The sequence below is a fragment of the Bombus pascuorum genome, chromosome 7, assembly GCF_905332965.1.
Source record: "Bombus pascuorum chromosome 7, iyBomPasc1.1, whole genome shotgun sequence".
In the NCBI taxonomy this organism is placed as follows: Eukaryota; Metazoa; Arthropoda; class Insecta; order Hymenoptera; family Apidae; genus Bombus; species Bombus pascuorum.
Genome location: NC_083494.1, coordinates 4776396 through 4789593, shown reverse-complemented (window position 1 = coordinate 4789593; position 13198 = coordinate 4776396). Strand labels below are relative to the sequence as shown.

The 13198-nt window shown below is 26.5% G+C and overlaps 1 protein-coding gene across 2 annotated transcripts in view; it reads left to right on the top strand.

The window, feature by feature from the left end:
* The first annotated feature begins 2177 nt into the window (after positions 1-2177).
* Positions 2178-13198, top strand: part of LOC132909223 (oocyte zinc finger protein XlCOF6-like) — a 33381-nt gene continuing 22360 nt past the window's right edge. For both annotated transcript variants that reach the window (XM_060963902.1, XM_060963903.1), the window contains exons 1-4: positions 2178-2675; positions 2876-3395; positions 12457-12718; positions 12803-13000. In XM_060963902.1, coding sequence (XP_060819885.1) covers positions 2553-2675; positions 2876-3395; positions 12457-12718; positions 12803-13000 — 1103 coding nt within the window. In that variant the 5' untranslated portion in view covers positions 2178-2552. The remainder of the gene's footprint in view (positions 2676-2875; positions 3396-12456; positions 12719-12802; positions 13001-13198) is intronic.

Here is a 13198-nt window from a genome sequence, read left to right as displayed (position 1 = left end):
ACTCAAAAACATCGCACTGCGTCCCAAATGCAGTAAAAAACATTTTCTGACTGAAATCATACATTTATCCTTTATTTTTATTTTTTCATTCAGGATACACATATTTGTGTATATACATAGGAATATACATTCATAGGAATATACAGGGTGAGTCATCGATAAAGCCGAATACCTGTTTGAAATTATATCAAATTTAATATAATACAATTATAAATATTTTTGTTTATGTTATTTCAGAATTACCTAATAAACCTATTTTAATGATTTAAAAATCTATTGTTCTATTTCCTATTTCAGTTTATCTTATAAACTTATTATAACTTTTACTATTTCATATCTATTTATATAAACTAATGTACTAAGTTCTAATTATGTTCAATTATTTGTTAAAAAATTTTTTTAATTATAGCATACTTTTATAAAATAACTTCTTACCGCGTTTGTGCTCTATTGAGTGTTCGTTGGGATTGGTTACTCTTAACCATCCCTGATAAATATTAGGGAGGCCGATGGATTGACTTTATGATACGGTCAAACGTCATGTATTCTTAATCCATTGATTCTTCATTCAGCAATTTCTTTAATAACTGTTCTGCAGCCCACATGTGGCACTGTAAAAAACTCTATTTGTTAAAAGTCGGTTATTGCACAGTTTCATTTTATTAAACTGCCGCAGTGTACTGCCGTAGTGGAATTTGTACTTAAAAAAAAAAGTTTTTCTGAGATCAATTACCTTTAAGATAAATTTTTCTCCGAAATATTCACAGAAACAGTCGGTACCACTACAGTGAATCTGTTTATATTTGTGCATCTGTAGCGGCGCATACGTCAATTTAGTTGCCGGCCACCAGCTGCTTATCTTCTGTTTATAAACGAGAGTTGGGCGAGTTTAAATGCCCCGTACACAATTGCATATACAAGGCTACAAAAAATATTTTATAACTCAATTAAAAATAAATATCATCACTGTATTGGTTTGGCTTTGAACTAGATTTTTCAGCTCGGCCGCCGCTTATATGAAATACTAAGAAATTAATTATAAACATAATTAATGAGTGAACATGTAATCGATATTATTTTTCGAAATAGAATATTTATTATCATTTCATGTAAACGTTGCCGACTGCCTTGCGGTGGCTGGATTGAACATATTTATCCAAACTCAAACTTAATATGAACACTGATGACAACCATTTTTAATTGAGTTATACAGGGATTTTTACAGTTTCGTATATAAACGTTGTGCACAAACCTTCATCTCGAATATTCAAGCTTGCCTCACCCTCGTTTGTGTACATAAACAGAAGATTTCGATCGGGTTATTTTATCCGGCTGCTGGCAACTAATGTAGATATGCATATGCTACCACAGACGCTCAATTTTCTGTAGCAGTTTTTTTTAATTTTCTTACAGTAGCAGCAAGATTTTTTTGCAAATATCTTAAAAATTAAGACCAATCACCAGTAACATATTTAGAAAAAAAGTTGTTCAGAATCATGCTTCCCACTACATATTAAAAATATAAGTAATGTATAATATATAAATATAATGTATAAAAAGGCATCAGAATCGGAGAAGTTGAGTTCTATCTGTATATTTACCAAAGAATTAATTCTTATTAAAATAATGAAATAAGATAAAGGAAAGAAAATTGAATTATTTTCTGTTTTTAATATTCAATAAAGTAAATTTACGTTATATGAAGAAGACGTGACGTCATTTTAAATTAACAGTATATACAGATATTTTTATGCAAAACTATATTGCAGTATTTCATAAAAAATAATTCAGTCAAGGTCGTGAATTACGATCACAATGATTAAATTCACTCAAACTATAAAAATCGCTATCGATGTGATAAATCATTGTTAGTGATTTCGGACAACATCTTTAATAGACATATAGAATATATTATAGGTGCATAAAAAGGATTAAAAATATATTTTATATGGAGAAAATAAGGTTAATATGTACCTATATGTATTTACATATATGTATTGCACACATAGTATGAAAAAAAACGTTATATATTTTATTAATATATAAAAATACATAGAATAAGCTTAGAATGTTGTTACAAATATGTATCATTCACAGCCATCAGAAAGAAATCTATAAGATAAAATATTAGAATTGGCTAGTGATCGAAATTTTATATATCGACGTGTGGTACGACCTTAAAATCCCTAGCAATGCTATAAACACGCTTATATATACAAATGTACTTTTTTTCAAGGAATATAATGAAACTGTGTACTTTCATTCATATATAATGTAATGAACAATCTATTACACACACTGATTAAATTATTTCATAAAAATCTGTTATGATTCTCCATAAATGTAATAAACTAACAAACTCTGTACGTGTATTACAAAATAACTTATTTTTCTTGTGCAAAGAAACAATATGTCCACTATCCTTTTTGGCGTTCGCAATTTTCTATTTATCACATATTACAATATAAATGTGAGATGATGTGAGTGCATTAATTGTTTGTTTGACAATGTACTGTATTGCGGAACTTATTCTCGAATTTTGTTTGTGAATCATGACAGAGTCGGAACTTTGCCGGCTCTGCGCCGAAACCAAAGAGAATTTTATTGGAATTTATGAAGCAGAAGGACAAAAATTAGCCATAGAAGCTAAAATTGCTAAATGTTTACAAATTCAGGTAAAAATAGCTCCCTTTTTTAAAATAATTCTTTTTAATGCAATAAATTTAATAATTCTTTCTATTTTTTTGTTTGTCCTAATGAAATATAATTTCTTTCAAATTTTAATCTGATATTACGTTTTAGTATTGTTAGATTAATGTCTATATTTATGAATATATATATTGTAGTAATATTTAAATTAAAATACTGTTTACAGGTATTAACTAATGATGGATTACCACTTACAGTTTGTATAGATTGTTGTATTTTATTGAATCAGTGTAGTGAATTTTTTGAGAAAACCAATCAAGCACAAGTGTCTTTAAGACAATTACTTCTAAACCCTAAAGTTGAGCCACAGCCATTAGAATCAAATATAAATTACATTGATAAAACTATTGCATTTCCAAAGGAAGAAATTGGCGAAGGAATTGTTGAATGTCATTTATCAAATTATATCCATGATACATCTAATGCTTCGCGTAATTACTTTATTGAAGAAAATAAAAATGATAACCATCAAAAATATGAAAATGAGGAACCTCAAGATAATGTGAAACAAAAAAAATGTAAAATTCAATTTAAGAAAGCACCGCTTAAACAAACTAAAAAAAAATTAAAACGAAAAAATCAAAAAATGGAGGACCCAGACGTATACATAAGTGCTGATTTAAAAAAAGAAAATAAAAATATAGATATGAAAACAAATATTAAAATTCCAGATAATTATATGACAGGTAAATATAATCATTATAGTAGCAATATAACACATATAAACATATAAACAACACATATAAAAACTATCTATAAAGATTCTAAAATATCTTATAAATAGATTAGTTGATAGTAAGATGAATGAAAGTAGATATTGATGATTTTAATAAAAATACTAATATCAATACAAGTATAACCAAAGTTACAAGGATCTAAAACATATACTCAAAAACCATCGTCTGCTTACGAAAACTTATAGATATAAACATTATTTTTTTTAATGAAATAGATTGTGGTGGATAATGGTGTAATGGTAATACATATTTCTAGGATGTGTAACGGTGAAGCAAAATGAATCCTCTTATTTATATTAAGTAGAATAAAGTATTAATTTCTTGTCATTTATGGATAGTTTTTATTAAACTGAATAACATTTACTTGAAACATTTTCTTTCATACTGATAAATTCTAATAATTAAGAAGTTTTGACAAAAAATGCTTATCTAAAGAGAAATTTTATGTGAAAAAAGGAAAGGAAGCAAAACACATTTTACATTGAGAATCATTCTATTAAATATCCGAAATGATGCCTTTGGTCTTGTAAACAATTAGTAGATTTTTCATAAATACTGGTTTGAACATTTAAGAACAGTTAATGAAGTAATTGATAGATATACTATTGATAGATATGTATTCCTACGTTTATATTTCCTTTGTTATTATTTTGTTTCCATTCATACATACTTCATATTTTCTTCATTATTTATACAAAACTTTGTGCTTTACATAATCCTATTAATTGAACAGAACTGTTTATTTACTTGTCTGGAAGATTTAAACAAGACTAATCTTATTCATTTTCAAAGAATGATGATGAAGAACAATGATTGATTCATATTCAGTTTTTCAAAGAATTTTCTCAGTTACAAAGCAAATAGAAGAACATGCTTGTAAATGAAATCAAAATAGTTAAAATAATTGTTTATATTTGTGCTTAGAATCCAATTTTATTTTTTACTATAAGACTTTATTTATAGAGAATGTAAAAGAATGCTGCAAATAAATACTATCCATTAGGATAATAATTATTCTGATAAATAAAAATTAATACATTTCATTTAAGATAAATGCCTATCCTTTTAGGTGTGTTTCATTACAGAGTAGCTACATTTTATTAGAGGTCCTCTGCCTCTTCTGCCATACTAGTCACTCTAATAGTTACTCTGGAAAAGTTTATTTACATATTAATGATTAACCCATGTAATCCACTGAAGTAAAAACAAGTGAAGTCGATATCTCTCTTTGCAGTAGTCTCTAAGAAAACAGTTCATGATACTATACATATTTGATCTATTCTGTGAAAACAACACCAAAGAAGTGTAATTTCTATTTGACACATATAATATCTCTAAATTATTTATTGTTTACCAAAAAGTTTTGAATATATACATACATACACAGGATGTTCGCACCATTTTAGCTCCCAGCATTTTTCTCATAGTTGATTAAAAGAGAGAGATTTATGATTAAAATGAGAAAAGACAAGCTTTTACTATTTTACAATATGATAGCTGGAATATATTTTTAAATTGTTTATGGTTTTCACATAATAATAAAATGATTATTGATGTATGTACAATATTATTATATTATATGAAGGTGATTCTTGAAACAAACCAATAGTCTGCAACATAATTGAGTTCAAGTTTATTAAAATACAAAAATTAATAAAATATTTTGTAGCGCTACATTTATTAGATAAAGTTATGAAATTCTATTTTAAGAATAGAATTCTTTGTATTAAAAAGCACTTTCAATTGTGCATGTAATCCAATCAATAATTAGATTATTTCATTGTTGTTCGTATATTAATGGAAATTAGACAAATATCAGAACAATACTTATATATATATGATTGTTGATATACTGAAAATATTCATAGTTAAAACCCATATAAAAAAAAGTAATGTGTAACAGTTGTGTTGAATTCATTTTCTGTTTATCATTAAAAATATTATTTGTTATTGTTTTACTTAGTAATTAAATCATTCTTGCACACTGGATGTTATTATGTAACTGAAGATAAAATGGATATATTGTGTATTTATTATAAATCAAATAAGAATAGAACAACTAATTCATTACTATATACAGAAAAACATTCACATAGATTTCATCTTAATAATAAGCAATTTCACTCAAAAACCATACTAAAATGGAAGTATTTGTAGGAAGATACCATACATTCGAAAAAGCAACATAGTTACTAAAATAAACACAATTTTTTTTGCATTTTGAAGAAAATCCGTTTATTTTAATGCATAAAACTCCATACGTTATGTAATATTTCAATAGATTCTGTATATAAAATTTTGGAATTACATAGATACATATATTTTAAATCTTTAATTGCGCAATTATTCAACGAAAGTGAACTATAACGTCGTAAAATAATGTGCAGGGTGTATAAACATTTTTGGTAAAGCCCACTTAGTGTCTTAGTAGTCTTTCATGCCCCCAGCTGCAAAAATTTAATAACATCAAATCGCTTCTTTGGCACCATTGAACTCTTGTTGGAAGCTTTCTTTATGCAGTAAGTAATTTTGTAATAATTTGAAATCATGAAGTTAGGTATTTCATTCTATTGAAAGCGAGGTATTTCATGTGTTAAAGAATATTTTCTGTTTCCCCATTAATACGACGCTATTTACTTTCTATCTGATTGCAAAACTGTCATCCTAAATTTTAACTGTTGTAACTCCATTTTTCAAAAAAATGTACTTAATCAGTTCATGTATATATGTCTCATTCGTATAAAGAATATAAATCCATGAGTATAAGATGAAAATTCTACTTAGAAAGCAATAGATATTCTTTTAAATTTTTTTAATCCTAACTTCATAAAACAATTTAAACTCCATAAACTTCCAACTCAATTTTTTCGATTTACAAATTGCAGATAAAACGGTAAACCGAAGGAACGAAATATAAACATTGTAAATACTGTCAATATAAGTGTAAGTGAAACTTTAACATCATTTTTTAGGAGAACGGCTGAGTTGTAACCCATGGTTCTTTTAATAAGTTTAGTTAAAAGTTTAGTTAATTTAGTTAATTAGTTAAAAAAAAATTGACCTTAAAATTCAAGGTCAAGGACAGTTTTGTGTGGATATTTTCCACAGATCTCCTGCGATCTAGAGGTGTAGAATTTTTTACCAAAAATATTTGTACTACCCCTACAAGTTTCGCAAATGGATATTAATAAATAATAGGAATGGTTTCTATTTTTATAAAAAATACTTTGGATAGAAGTCATTAAATCTATGATACAGTACTAAACTATTGCGTGTACCATACAGATATGCAGAATTCAATACAAAAAAGAGAAATAAATTCTAATTTAATTTCGTGTTAATGTATGGTGCGGTATAATCACTAACATATTATTAGGCGTTCATCTCTACAACAATACTTTAAGTGAAAATAACCTGATCCTTATATATACATTTTTAAGATTATTGGGAAACGTTATTCGTCACCACGGATATATATGTTCATTAAGACCGAGCTGCAGCTCGTAATTTCGCAATTAACCACCCTTTAATGGTGTTTGGGCAACATGCGATCTTTAGATTTCTTATGAAACCACCTTAAACGTTTATGTTATTTTGTTGATAGATGCAAATAGCTTAAAGAGATAAACATCAGAATAACATTAGCATAAAGTACACAACGAAAATCATTTTGCGAATTTTATATATATATAATCTGATTGGCCTGCATGTATTGTTTCTTGATATATAAAACAGTATAATTTTCAATAAATGTACTGTTAAAAAACGTTAGAAATATTAATTTAATTTTTATAATTTATTTTGAAATTAAATGAATATAAAGACAATTTATTCTTATTATGAATATCTGTGTTCAGTCATAACTACACAAACAATCGCAAATATTATTCGATGTACTTAATATAATGATCGAATAATGTACTTAATATAATGATGAGAAAAATATTTTACATAGAAATCATATATAGAGAAAATCAAGTAATTTTAAATAATATTCATTAAATAAGAATTTCTTGAAATAAGATTTTCAAATAATATTCTTAGAAAAGATTTAAAAATTTTAGAAGTCCTTACTTTTTTGTCTTGTAGTGGACTTCTGCCTAACCGACTCCTCTGTGTCAGACTTATGATTTATGATCAAATAAATAAATGACCGGTTCATCCGAAAGTATACAGTCTGTTCTTTGTAATGGTTGGCACGATTTTTCAAGCATTTCCGCTAATCTGATGAAAAGAATAATAAAGTAATTAGTATTCATTTGGCAAAAAATTTCAATAATAATATCAAAAAAATGTTGTATTGAATAAAAAATCAAGATCATCATGATATTCTTAAATGACACCATATATTGCTTTTTATGCAGTGTCAAAATTGGCACTTACACAAATTCAGCGATGTCATAAACAGTTGCTGTTTCCCAATAACTTCTTAATAAAATCAACTTAAAATACATGGTGATCAGCAATTGGTGAGCAGTACTAGTGGATACAGGGTAGTTCGCCCCAAAAAGATAAGTTGAGAATAGAGAAAATTTTTTTGAAAATTTATCAAACATATTTACACTTGGCCAAACAGCGGTTAGGTATGAATAAAGAATCAGCAGGTGGTTATTATACGTACGAAGATAAGTCAAAAACGTTTAAGGCCTTATTTTCAAGCAAATAAAGTTTGAATATGTTCAATTAAATACTGGTCTGATACATGCGCATGATACATTTTCAAATTCATTTTTCTAAAAAACAACGCATGTTAGGAAAGAGTCTTTTGTACATTTTTGGTTTATTTATAGTTTAATTCTTACTTTTATTCAGTTTAGAATCAGCCAAGTTTATTTATACTTGTCAAATATTTGTACTAAATCTTCTCGGAAACGGAGCATCATATGAAAAAATTCTATTCTATATTTTCATCTTATTTTTTCTTGTTGATTTGCACTATTGTATAATAAATTACCTTATTACCCTGTATATTAAATTTTCTTATTAATGCGTAAATCAAATATAATCATATAAATATGAAAATATCCAGTAAGCTTTCTGACTGAACATAAATGATAATATTTGTCATAAATTCAATCTCGTACTCATGGTATATATTCGTATTGTTATAGTAAGTGCATATTGAACTTGTCAGTTTGATATAAACGAAATATAGATAAATATAATAATATAAAAAAATAAGGAAATATATATAAACGAATCTTAATATGTCTATCTACTACAGGAATGAAATATTTTGTTAATTCCAAGAAGTTGATATGTTATATGGTGATTATAAAAGAAATCACGCAAGACGGTGAATTGGAAACATAGAAACTGATATCTGGATTGATGCAACAAAAAATTTATCACACTTTAGGCTGATTTTTTTAATTAGAGGATGGCAACTGTGTATGATATTGTGTATTCGTTTCGATGTTACTTAGTCAAATTTGAATTTTTATTGAATAAACCTTTATTGGTAATCTTTATTACCATAATTTATTTTCAACTGAGTATTGATAAACTTTTGTTCAGAATATTTTCTCATAATATTAATAGTCACAACGAAATAATTATTAATTATCCAGCATTAATTAAAAAAAGTGTACATATATATCTACAATTTTTAATCATTTACATATGTGCCAGCTTTAACTGAACTTACTGGAATATCTCATTACGAATTAAAAATATAAAAGAATGGTAGCTAATTGTTTTCATCTCAATAAAGTTGTGGCCGATTGAACGGAACAGGATAACCAGGAGTATACTGAAAACATATATGTCATACATTATTTACCACGTTACATTTTACATCATTTTATAATAGCATTTATATTATCTGTTATATAATACTTATATGTATAGTATATTATTTATTTCAATTTATCGCGTGTCTTCACATCATTGAACAAGGATTGGAAAAAGAGTTGAGAATTTATATGATAAATAGTATTTAAATTGACTAAAGAAGCATCAATAAACATAGTTTTTAAGCTAAAATAATTTTATAAAACATTACTATAATAATATAACTGACTTTTCGCCTTTAACGTATCGCATAAAATATAAAAACAGAGGATTATCTAGAAATTTTTGCCACAGTTTTCTTTTACTAGCATCTATGTTTAATATCTTCTTACAGAATCGCAAATATTGTAAATGTTGCAGATATCTTGGTAGAATCCATCATACATGTAGAGATCGGTCAAATAACATGTACAAGCGAATATGAGATGACTCGTTATAATACAGTAAAAAGAAAGTATAGAATAAAATTTTTTCGTCTGCGGTTAGTTTTCGAGAAAATCGAGTTTAAAAATTTGTCAGGTATGCTTGAATTTGATTAATTATCGACTGGTTACCACAAAATAATTTTACATGCGAAAGTAAGTAAAAAATGCGGAATAACATTTTTTCATTTAAGGTTTTATTTTCGAGAAAATAGAGTTTGGATATGTTTAGTTAAGAATTGACCTGGTATACGTGTATGATAAATTTTCAAATTTATTTTTCTGGAAAACAAAGCATTTTGTGAATAAATTTTATTATACATTTCCAACTTACCCTCACATGTTGAATAATTTCTTGTTGACTATTTACTTCTGTCCAGTCTGTAATTAACGGAATTAATCTTCAAATATTATTCAATTTTTAGACTCATTTTTTTCATAAGCGTCATATGAAAAATTTTGTTCTATATTTTTTCCTTATTTTTTCATAAGAGATCACTTTATGCTCGCTTGTACATGTTATTTAGCTGATCCCTGTACTTCCGCAACTTTCGTATATTTAATTAAAGAATTATTGAATTATAGGACTCTATTAAAGCTTTATTTATTTAAAATGAAACATCACAGATTTTGCTAAAACCGTGCACAATTGTCATTAGCTGAACTTAAAAATTTTGCTGCATTTTTTAAAAGAGGACAAGAGACCTTTTTAAAGACCTATAAATCTGTGTGAAAATTTTTCGAAATAAATCAATTGTTTAAGAAAATTAAATTCCACCTCTTTTTTTTTTGAGATATTTTAATCTTTTTTAGATGAGTAACGGATTTTATTTATTCTCAGTTCAGCGATGTTCAACAATATGTAATTATCGTAACTATTCCATGCAATATCGTTACTCTTATTTTGTGCATTTCGTATATTGTTTGTAATTTCAATTAGTTTAGTTATTTTCCGAAACACTGGAGTACTAATTATAAATAAATAAATATATATATATACACTATATTTATACAGATATATTTATACTATAATTATATATACAACGATAACAGCAAGTTTATTCAATGTAATTGTTACAATAGCGATGTTCCGAAAAAACATCCTTGAAATATAAATACTCTCTATATGCCAAGCATATCGAAGTACAGATACTTATTCCACCAATGAGTTTCATCATCCTGCATTGTAAAACAACAATCTATCAGATTTTCGTAATGAAAAGTTCCTTTCTCTAGATATCCACTTTTATGCCACGAATGTTTAAGCGAATTCCAAAATCTAGAAGAGAAAGCTGATTATATATAAGTGATTATAGTTTTATAATATTATAATTCAGTAAAATGACTTGATCGGACAAAGTTCTCACACAATATTTCCATATGGAATATTTCCAAAACTGGGAACATGTAGGGCCAGAGTCTGGAGGCGGTACTTTTTCTATCATTGTTTCTTTAATATCATGAGAAAAAATATCTCTTTCTCTTGTAGGAAAAGGTGTAAGAATCTTGGACAGCATTCATTTCATGAATCTAGTAACAATGTTCAAGATCTTATATTTATCAAGAATACTTCTGTAAATAAAGTTTTAGAGTAATTGATCATTAATTTGCCAGATTTCGAAGCAGAAAATTTCCCTAATGAACATTAGAATTTGAATAAATCTTTCTTTACTTTGGGTTCGAATTGCCTATATTACTCGATTTTTCTAAAATAAAATAAAGAGATGAAAACAGCTTTTTTTCTACTCTATTGAAATATTAATATAGTAAAACTCCATTTATATAATCTTCATTTATTGGAACGAAATTTTAGTTAATGCCTAATTATTTGCCTAATAATGCCTAATTAACTCTTGTTAGTTGAATTCACTTATCTGAACATGAGCTCCTGTCCTATCAACAAAAAACAATAAATGAGGAAAATTGGTCAGCTCCTATTATATGAAGTACAGTTATATAGTTCAGATAAATAGAGTTGTTATATTTATATTATAACTTTATATTATATTATAACATATAACTTCCTTCGATTTTACACTTATATCATTTCCAATTGCTATTTCGGTATTTCTAGCATCTTCTCACTCACAGTGTCAATACTGGACCTATAAGTGGTAAATATAGTATAAAATAATAATAAATAACAGTAAATACTCTATCTAACATATGATTGTAATGGACTGATGTGTTTTATTTTATAAAAAAATATTGTGTACAATGTATAGATGAAAGTAATGTTATTACAATTTTTATAAACCTTGTAATTAATGGCAGAAATAAAAACTAACCCATGAAATACACAAAACTAAAACGACAAGATTAGACACAATATTTACAATAATTATATCTATCAATAAAAGTCCTTTTCATTTGAACGAAATTAAATGCCGTTTTTCACATAGATTTATGTCTTTAGAAACGGTATAATTTTTTGATATGTTGTGTTTTATATGAGCAGTTAAATAGAAGGTGTGATTCGAATGAAAAGGCTGATTTCCTGTATATAATAAAAAAGGTACACCAAGAAAATACAGCAAAATTCTTAAATTGGTCTAATGAATAATTGAAGATATGGTATTAGTTTCTGATGTTTTTTTGTTACTTTAATATGTACTAATATTTAAATCCCGAATTTTTTATGTATTATTTTTACTAAATAGTAATTAATATCATATATATTTTAATATATGCTTAAGTGAAGTTCTAATTGTGTATATCTATAATGAAAAGTTATGTTAATTATATCAGATAGTATATTGGAAAAATCATATTTATGCTGTAATTTTTAAATATAGGTACTGACACAGACTTAGAAATTATAGAAGCACATACAGTAGAAATATTAAAACGCAAAAGGGAAGAAAGTTTAAATAGGTATCCATGGCTTTGCACTGATTGTAATGATAAATTACCTAGTTTAGAAAAGTTAGAAGAACATCATGAAACTATTCACAATCAACAAGCAAAATATATGTGTGTTTTATGTTGTAAAGTTTATGATAAATATTATGGTTTTCTTACTCATGTCAAACGACACAAAAACAAGACGAAATTCAGGTAAAATTCAGGTTTATTAAGTTATGTATAAACTGTTTAATATACATAATCTTCTAATGAAACTATTTAATATATGTTATAAAGTTGTGAAGATTGTGGAAAATCATTTGTACATAAAAAGGTATTAGATTCTCATAAAGCGATTCATAGTGAGGAACGACCTCATGTATGCCAAACCTGTGGGAAAGCATTTAGACAACAAAGTGCATTATATATTCATAGTCGGTGTCATTTACCAGATACTATGAAAAATAGATTTCCATGTGATCAGTGTGACAAAAGGTATAACGTTATATATATGTGTGTGTGTGTGTGTGTGTGTGTGTGTGTGTGTGTGTGTGTGTATTAATTTTGTTTTTGTTTTCATGATATAAATTTATTTATTTGTATATCACTTTATAATGTATATTCTTTGTATGTGTATGCGCGCACGCACATGTCTATAGTTTATATTGTGAATATTTATAAGTACTGATTAAA